The 9,710-nt window shown below is 39.1% G+C and overlaps 1 protein-coding gene across 1 annotated transcript in view; it reads right to left on the bottom strand.

Moving 5' to 3' along the window:
* Window positions 1-639, bottom strand: part of CRTAP (cartilage associated protein) — a 22,580-nt gene extending 21,941 nt beyond the window's left edge. The window contains exon 1 of the mRNA XM_011362623.2: window positions 94-639. Within this exon, the coding sequence (XP_011360925.1) occupies window positions 94-564 (471 nt within the window). The 5' untranslated portion in view covers window positions 565-639. The remainder of the gene's footprint in view (window positions 1-93) is intronic.
* Window positions 640-9,710: the final 9,071 nt, after the last annotated feature.

Here is a 9,710-nt window from a genome sequence, read left to right as displayed (position 1 = left end):
AGACGGGTCAAGAAAAGGCTGTGGAACGCGGCCCAGGACGGAGGCGGGGCCTGGGCCTGGGGGCGGGGCCGGGGCGGGGCCCGGCGGACTTGCCTTGAAGTAGGCGAACTGCAGAAACTTGTAGGGCTCCCGGTGCTGGAAATCCGCCAGCACTTCGCGGCTGGGCTGCGACTGGCGGAAGGCTGGCAGGCCCTGCTTGCAGCGCTTTAGGCAGTGCGCTCGGCGCAGCAGGCCTCCGAAGAGGCGCAGCTCTGGGTAGCGGGCGAGGCCGGCGGCGGGATCGGGCTGGGGCGCCGCGCTGCAGTTGCGGTGGCAAAAGGCCTCGCTGTCGCGCAGTAGGCGGTGCAGCCGCAGGCTGATCTCCAGGTAGCCCACGCTCTCCGCCCAGTGCTCGCCGCTGTACTGGTCCAGCGCGTGCCGGTAGGCCGACTCTAGTGGCATCAGCTCGTCCCGCGGGAAGCTACGGAAGCTGTAGCGCTCGTACTGGGCGCGCCCGGAGCGCAGCGCGCAGCCCGCGCACAGCAGCACCAGCAGCGCCGCCGCGGACCCGCGCCCCGGCTCCATTGCGCTGGGCGGAAGGAAGGAAGGAAAGGAGAGAGAAGGAAAAGGAGGAGAAGGGCGGCGGGATGCGGCAGGCCGAATGCCTAGGAGGCGGGGACGCCCGCCTCTGGCCCGCCCCGTCCGGCCGCCCCTCCCCACCCAGCTGGGGGGTCCTGGCGTAGCTGCCGGTGCCCGGCGGGTTCCCTGGGAAGGGCGCGCTGCCTTCTGGTCCCTGCACTAACCTTTGCTGGGGCTCCACTGTTTATTGGTTTGGGGACAGCTGTCTGCAAGCCAGATGCTACCCTAATGGATCACAGATTAGCGTTACTGAAACTTTTTAATCACTTAGAAGATTTGTGGAAACGCAGATTCCTGGGCTGTACCCCTAGAGTTTCTGATTCTCCAAGTCTGGATTAGGGGTCTGCATTTCTAACCGTGCAGCACCTTGGTAAGGCTGATGCTTCGGGACCAAGGCCTAGATTTTGATAGCACTGTTAACCACTTTACCTTTCAGTGAGAGAGAAAAATAAAATAAGGATGTCAGTAAAATAAAAATAAAATAAGGATGGCACTTTGTAAACTATTTAGCTAGCCAAGTTGAAGATGCAGCACCTTACAACCCTGCGATTCCACTCTTCAGAATAGACTCCAGAAACTTGTATGTGTGCATTAAAAGATAGGAGTGGAATGTTATAAGCAGCACTTTTAAAAAAATTCTGTAAACTATTTTGAAGTAACTTACAGAAAAGTTGTAAGGATACTACAAAGAACTCGTTATGCCCTTTCATCAAGATTCACAAATTGCTATCATGCCACATTTCCTTTTTCTATCTATATTATCTATATGGTTTTTTCTGAATCATTTGAGAGTAGGTTGCATTCATCAGGCCTACTTCCCCCTTAATCTTTCAGTATTATGTCCTAAGAATGAAACTACATACAATGATCAAATTCAACAATGACAGGAGGCTTTAATCTATTTCTATTCCAGTTTTGTCAACTGTATAAATAATGTCTTTTATAGCACTTTTTCCCTGGACTGGATGTAGTCCGAGATCATATATTGCATCTAGTTGTCACCTCTATCTAGTGTCTTTTAGTCTGGACCTATTCAGCTTTTCCTGTCATGTCACTGATGTTTTTAAAGAATACAAGCCAAAACAACATTGAGATATCACTACACACCTAGTAGAATGGCCAGTATCCAAAACACTGACAACATCAAATGCTGGCAAAGATGTGGAGTAAAAGGGAACTCTTATTCATTGCGAGTAGGAATGCAAAATAATACACTTTGGAAGATAGTTTGGCCATTTTTTGCTAAACTAACCATACACATACTATATAATCCAGCAATCACACTTTTTAGTATTTACTGAAATGAGTTGAAAACTTATGTTCACACAAAAACCTACACACAAAATGTTTATAGCTAGTTTTATTCATAATCTCCAAAACTTTAAAGCAACCAAGATGTGCTCCAGTAGGTGAATGGATAAATAAACTGTGATATATTCAGGCAACAGAATATTATTCAGTGCTAAAAAAAAAAAAAAGTGAGCTATCCAGCCATGAAAAGACATGGAGTCACCTTGAGAAGACATGGAGTCATGTCTTGAATGTATATTACTAAGTGAGAAAAGCCAATCTGAAAAGGCTACACGCTATATGATTCCAACTACATGGCATTCTGGAAAAGGCATATATGGAAAAGGCATATGGAGATAGTAAAATGATCAGTAGTTACCAGGTATGGAGGGGAGGGAGGGATGAATAAACACAGCACAGAGGATTTTTAGGGCAGTGAAACTCTTCTGTATGATACTATAGCTGTGGATAAATGTTATTATACATTTTTCAAAACCAATAGAATGTACAACACCAAGAATGAACCCTATTGTAAACTATGGACTTCTGGTGATTATGATGTGTCAGTGTAGGTTGATCAGTTGTAACAGATGTACCACTCTGATGTGGGATTCTGATAGTGGGGGAGGCTGTGCATAAGGGTTGGGGTATATGGGAAATCTCTATACCTTCTGCTCAATTTTGCTGCAAATCTAAAGCTGCTCTTTAAAATAGTCTATCGAAAAGAAAAAAAAAGAATACGGAACTGTTATCTTATAAGAGGTCTCTCATGAAACCTTGGAGTTTCTCTGATGTTTCCTCATAATTAGATTCAGATTAAGGTCTTATGACTAGAATACCAGAGAAGCAATATGGCATCTTTCTCTGATGTTGTGTGTGAGGGACATGATGTTTACCCCTTCTCAGTGATGTTAATTTTGATTACTTTGTTAAGGTTGTGTCCATTTTCTCCACCTCATTTTTCCCCTTCATAATTAGTAAATGTTTTTGGTGTATAGCAGCACTGTTCTTAATAACAGGAAGCAGAAGTAACCTGTCTGTAAACAGAAGAGTGAATTTTTCTTAAGTGAGAGTATGTGCACAAGGAGGAATATTTTACAGAAGGGGAAATGAAAGAATCACAACTACACAGAACAACACAGTTAATCTTTTTAAAAATAGAGAATGAGTCCGTTTGTTTAAAGTTTTAAAATATGCTAAAGTATAGAAGATATTATTTAGGAATGCAAATAATATAGTCTTACCTCATAACAAACACAAAGGGTAAAACTGTAATGAAAAAGGAACCATATGCACAAACTTTGGATAGTGATTCCCTATAAGGTGGAAGGGAGGGCACAGAATTGGGAGAGTCACATGGGCTCCAGGGAAGGGAGTATGAGGATATTCGCTGCTTCGTTTTCTATGCCATACATATATTTTAAAGATATTTTTAAGGTTACTTGTTATTTTTAAACAACTCTTAGGGGAAAAAAATTCCAATCGTGATATGAAGAAAATAAAATAAGTGAATGGGATGGGAGAGGGAAGATTGCATGAGGAGGCGATGTTTGAGCAGAGGCCACAGGGCACATATGGCAGTCTCTCCCCTTTTACCCCAACAAGTTACTCTGCTTTGTCAGTTGGGTTTGTGAGTGGGTAGGTAGGAATATAGGGAACAATAGCTTTCCATTACAATTTAACACACTTTGTAAAAGGAAGTGAAACAAGGCAATGTGTACCAAGGCTGTCCCCTGCTTATGGGACTGTTCAGCCTCATCAGAGCTGCATCTGAGCCAGCGTTCTCCAAGTGATTTTAATGACAAATTTTCTTTCATATTGAAAGAATTATTCATTCTTTCAATATGCTATTCAGTATCCACCTTGTACCCAGGTCCTGCCCTTAGCCCTAGAAAGAAAAGATGGATCAAGTACATCCCCTTTACTGTAAGGAGTTGTCAGTTGAGCAGAGGAAATAAGTCATCTATTTTTTTTTCTCATTTGTTACATAAACCTTTAGTGAACTATTGCGTGCCAGGCACTGTATTAGAGAAATGGTATCTACTCTTCCCCAGGGAACTCAAAGTCTGAAGAAGACAAATAAGTAAACCTTCAATTACCCTCTCATTAGAGCTAGAATGGAGAGGTGAACAGAATACTGTGTGGACCCCAAAAAGGGCTGGGTAACTGTCTTAGTTCGTTCAGGTTGTTTTAACCAAAATACCATAGACTGGATGGCTTATACCACAGAAGTTTATTTCTCACAATTCATGAAATCCAAAATCAAGATGTCAACGGATTTGGTGCAAACCAGCTTCCTGCTGTGTCTTCGGTAGAAGGGGCAAGAGAGCTCTCTAATCTCATTAGGCCCTCATGATCTAATCACCCCAAAGACCCCAAAGACCCATCTCCACATACCACCCCACTAGGGATTAGATTTTAATGTATGAATTTGAGAGACACACAAACATTCAGTCTATAGCAGTAATCTAGTCTGAGGGTGAGTCTGCGAAGGTTTCTTGCAAGAGGCCGTGCTTGAACTCCTTTAAAGGGTCTGAGAAGATGAAATAGAGATTGGCTGGAGGCAAAACAGAATAGGAAAGATTTCTAGCAGAGGGAATGACACATGCAGAGGCTCAACTCGGCAACAAGATGATGGGGCCAAAAGCGAAAAAGCAGTATACGAGACCCCTGAAGTAATTCTAATAAGAAAGATGAGGGCCTGAATGAAGGCGCAGAACATAAAGAGCCATAACACAGAGAAAGATAAATGTCATAAATTAGATATTTTCTTCAGATAGAGCCATCAGTAGTTACTTCATTAAGAAAGAGGCATTAAATCTGGGTTTAAAATGGGAGATGAGTTGTGACCTGTGATCCTAAAAGCAAAATCTAAGAGGACATCCCCCAAAGCCAAGGTTGGAGAAAGCTCAAGAAATGCATACAGGAAATGGTAGGCTGCAGGGCAATTTCATTATGTTGAGCAAATAATTATCTCATCATGGGCTCCCTAGAAAACAGAGTCTGAGGCAAGAAATAAATGCTAATGCTTTATTTGGGAAGTACTTTGACAACATGGAGACAAGGACATCCTCACATTTGTGACTGTCATATGGCATGTCATTCCTGATAAATAGCTGCTTTTATTGGAGCTGTGGGGAAATTCTTGGTCAATGATTTCAAAATTTAATCTTTTTTTTCTTTCATAACCGTACCCATCAGTTGGTTATACAACTTAATTCCAGGACAGAGGTCTCAGGATTTTCTGTTGGAAGACTTAAAGACATGTAAAAAAGATAAGGAATTGCTGTGTAGAACTGTCCACATCTGCAGGCTAGAGACTTTTCTTTAGTCGTTTAAATAATTTTTTGATATAAGAATTCCTGTATGCCCTTTACCTACTTGATCAATTGGTAACATTTTGCTTTATTTGCTCCATCATTGACTCTCACATTAAACATATGTAATATATATGTACAATTGTATAATATATAATATGTATATACATGTTACTACCATTTGAGAGTAAGTTGAAGACACAGTATCATCAAAATTTGAAAATTTAATATTAGTACAATATTATTTTATAATCCATAGTCTATATTCAATTTCTGTTAGTTATCCTATAATATTGTTTGTAATTATTATTTTTTTCCTGATCCAAGATCCAATCATGCATCGCAATTAGTGGTCATGTCTTTTTAGCAGAGGCATTGCTTTTTCCTTGCCTTTAACATATATCATTTAATGCGCCTAAAACATATTCCAAATTATAATTATTTTGATAAATTTTTTTAAATACTAGAAATGTAAAGTTATTTAAATTTTTACACTGAAATATAGGTCAGAAATGACATCGGGACTTGAAATTTGTTGAGTAAGAAAGCTTTGTCGGGACCATAAGGGAAAATAGATTGATCAAAGGGGTGGAGATTGAGTCTTAACTTGTGTGCAAAGCCCTGTTAGGAAAGAAAAACAAAGTTTTCATCTGTGTAACTACACCACACACCTCTCTTCCTTTCATTGTTCTTATGCTACTGGTGAGGCCTCTGTGCTTCTCAAACTACCTTTGGTGAAGGATCAGTTTTGTTTCTGTGGTTATAAGTACTCTTTCTCATCTATCAAGGACTGATTCTGTTGTAAAAAATATGATCAAAATAAATTTCTAGAAAAAGAAAATAAAAATAGACATACAAAATTCACATCCACCTTTTCATTATTAGAGTCAACAAACTTTTTCAAATTACTACAAGTTTCTAAATATCTACTTCAAATTCCTATACTTATCTCATACTATTGGTCCTCGGATCACATTTTTAAGTAGCACTGGTCTTTATTAGAGCATGTGCTATATTTAGTTGTCTAAGTGAACATCTTTCTCATTGGAGATGAGTCCCTAACAGGACAACAGCTTTCTTACAGTCATTTCATATCCCCATTAACTTGGAGCAGGAGGTTTTACATCTCAGCACACTATGTATGCACACTTGGACAGGAACTAAAAAATGAAGTATGGACAGAAAGAAGCAGGCCATTTAAAAATAAGTCAGGCTTGAAATTCAGACAATGTGGCTTTAGAGACTCCATCGCTTCCTGGTTCTATGGCAATTGGCAAGTCATTTCACTCCACTGTGCCTCAGTTTTCTCATCTGTGAAATATGGGTGGTAACATATTTCTTGGATGGTGAGACAGAGTGACACACCATTGCTAAATCATTCAGTACTACAATGGCTATGATTATCGCTAGTTCACCTACAAAACAAAGTTTCTAATACTTTTAGTATTAGAAACAAACTACAGTCTATAGTCTTTGGGTAAGCTTTTACTATAAAGGGTCAGATAGAAAATATTTTAGGTTTTGTGGGTCATATGGTCTCTATTTCAGCTACTCACCTGCCACTGTAGTGTCAAAGTGGCCATATGCAATATGTAGAGAATCAGGAGTGGTTCTGTTCTAATAGGACTTTATGGACACTGATATTTTAATCTCATGTTGTTTTCAAATGTCACGCAATATTATTCTCCTTTTGAATTTTTTTCAAGCATTTAAAAATGTAAAAAGTTATTCTTAAGTGGCAGGCCATATGAAAACAGTCAGCAGGCCTGTTTTGGTCAGCTGGCTTTAGTTTGTTTAGCACAAACCCTGTGTAAACACTTTCTGCCTCAATTCAGTTAAAAATGCCTGCTGCATATTATCACCATGACTCTATAGGCTGGGAAAGAAGGTGAGAAAAAGTAGAGTCTGCCATTTGCTAAGGATTTTTTAAATTTTTACTTAATTTTGCAATAATTTAGACTTAGAAAAAAGCTGAAAAAACAGTACAAAGAATACCTTGATTGATTCCTCCAAATGTCAACATTTTACTGCTTTTGCTTTATGGTTCTCTGTGTGTGTGTGTATATATACACATTTTTTTCTGAACTGTTTGAGAGTCAGTTGCAAAGATGGTGCCCTTTTCTTTCCTAAAAACAAGGATATTCTCTTACATAACCACAGCACAATGATCAAAATCAATAAATTAATACAAAACTATTATTTAATCTTTAGGTCTTGTACCTCTATTCAAATCAGGGAATTAACTAACCTACAGGCCTAATTCTGATTTCATCAACTGTCCCACTAACATCTTGTATGTGCCAAACATCTTATAGCTGTCACCTCTGGTAACTCCCCCACTATCCAGTGAGTTTGCTATTATTATCCGTATTTTACCAATGAAGGAAGTGAGGCTCAGAGAGTTTAAGTAACTTGCCCACAGGCACACAGTTATTCGCACAGTTATTAAGTGACAGAGCTGGAATATTCCAGCTCAAGCATGCCTGCCTCTAAAGCTTTTGCTCATTAGTACTGGATAAGGATTGCAGAGTTTGAGAAAAAAAAAACTTAAAAGTACAAGGAGAGGGAGTCTGAATTTCAGGCAAGAAAAGACCCTGAGAAAGGAAAGGCAGCGACTATTGTAAATCTCTCAAAGAAATGCCCAGTGGGAAAGGTGAACTAAATGAGCAAATGCCGGAAATTACAGCTATTTTGTTATACGATGTATAAGATTTTTTGAAACACAGCTAAGGTTACTTTTTTAAAAACTTTTTGAAGTAAAAAATAACTTTTTAACTTAATTTAGAAACAGATACAGAAAGCATTTTTTAAACGTTACTTGTGACCACACAGCTAGTCTCTGGGTGTTCCTACTGCAATGGTTCTTCACAGTGCTTTTGTTAGTCTCTTTCTGGATTATCTTGATTTGTAGTAGATTTGATTTTTCTGGAGCTCATTGCCTTTTTAATCTCATTCCAGATCCTATATTTAATTTTTTTTTATATCAAGTATATTTTGCAGCTTTACTTTAATTCCCTTTTTAAAAGCCATAGCTTCTACATTTTCTGTCAGCGCACACTCTTACCAGAGTTGAACCAATACAGGTAGGGGAAAATACCTCCCTTAACAATGTTTTTAACTAATGGTATTTTTTTTTAACTCTTACCAGTATAAATATTTTTGGAGGTTATATTTTTCAAAGTCACACAATGATTGTTCTTGTTTTCTCTCATAGGACAGATTGTCATGAGATAAAGAGTGGTCTCTAGCTTCTATTTTTCCATATAAGTGAAATATGTTCTTGGGATTATACTATCAAATGTTAATTTTCCTTAAAAGAAATGAGACAAATTTTCTGTCTGCCAAAGTTATATGTTAGGACTCAGATTGGGGTAGAAAACAAAAGTGCCAGGTTTAACATTAGGATGAGCCCAGCTGTGTTTCTTTAGGTTCGAAGTGGCCTTTCCCACCCTTCTTCGGGAGGCACTGACTGTTTTGAATAGACACTTGGTTGGTTAGATTGTTTTGTATTGAGGAACCTGGAAAAAAAAAGTCTTGGAAGGAAATGCTGGCCTTGGCATGAAGGTTAGTCCCATCATCTGTGTTGATGCCCCAGAAATGTTTTCCTCAGTTGGCATTCAGTGTATTGTTTTCCTGTCTGAGTGTTATTAATTTGTTCAGAGTTATTTTGTCTGTTGTCATTTAGTCAAATAAAGGCAAAGTGGTTTAAACACACACACACACACACATACACACACACACACACATACACACACAAATGACTTAATGAGTTATATAATGGCTTATTCTCTCGTAACCACCCTTCAATTTAAGAAACAAAACTTGGTTGCTCCATCCCAGAAGCCCCTCCATAGGCCACATCCCAATCTCAACCCCTCGCCTCCATAAGTAACCACTATTCTTGCTTGACTTTTATAGTCATTGCTCCCAATGTTTAAAAACTAAACCCAAATTTTTTAAAGATCCACACGTTGTAAAAAACGGTGTTAAAGAAAAAAATTATTCTAACACTTGTTGAATGGTAAGGGAGAGTTCCTTCAAGTTCAATGGAATAGAGGTCAACTCCATTGTGATAGGGAAGAGAGGTAGGTCTCAATTCTAAGTACAGCAAAGACAGCTGGAGATTATAGCCAATCGGCAGAGTGAGGAGCTCGTGGGTGGTAAATTATGAAGAGATATCAAGGGATTCTTGGTAAAGGCAGGTCAAGAACTTAGATGTCAAAAGTGGAGGGCGAGGAACTTGATCAGATATCAAGAGGGGGATATCTGACTTAGTAGGATTCTTTGCTAAGACTGGGCAGTGAGGCCAGGACAAGACAAGTCAAGGAGAAAGTCTGTCAATAGCATAATTTAACCATACATTTTTATTTTCTGAAATAAAAAGTTAACAAAAGTTAGAAAATATTTTAAACAAGTGAATGTTGTGGCGTATCAATTAAATATTAAAAAATTAAATATGTATATTTAAAAGTGATTTCCCTAAAG

The sequence above is a fragment of the Pteropus vampyrus genome, unplaced genomic scaffold (assembly GCF_000151845.1).
Source record: "Pteropus vampyrus isolate Shadow unplaced genomic scaffold, Pvam_2.0 Scaffold1, whole genome shotgun sequence".
Lineage (NCBI taxonomy): Eukaryota > Metazoa > Chordata > Mammalia > Chiroptera > Pteropodidae > Pteropus > Pteropus vampyrus.
This window is presented reverse-complemented; position numbering and strand designations above follow the sequence as displayed.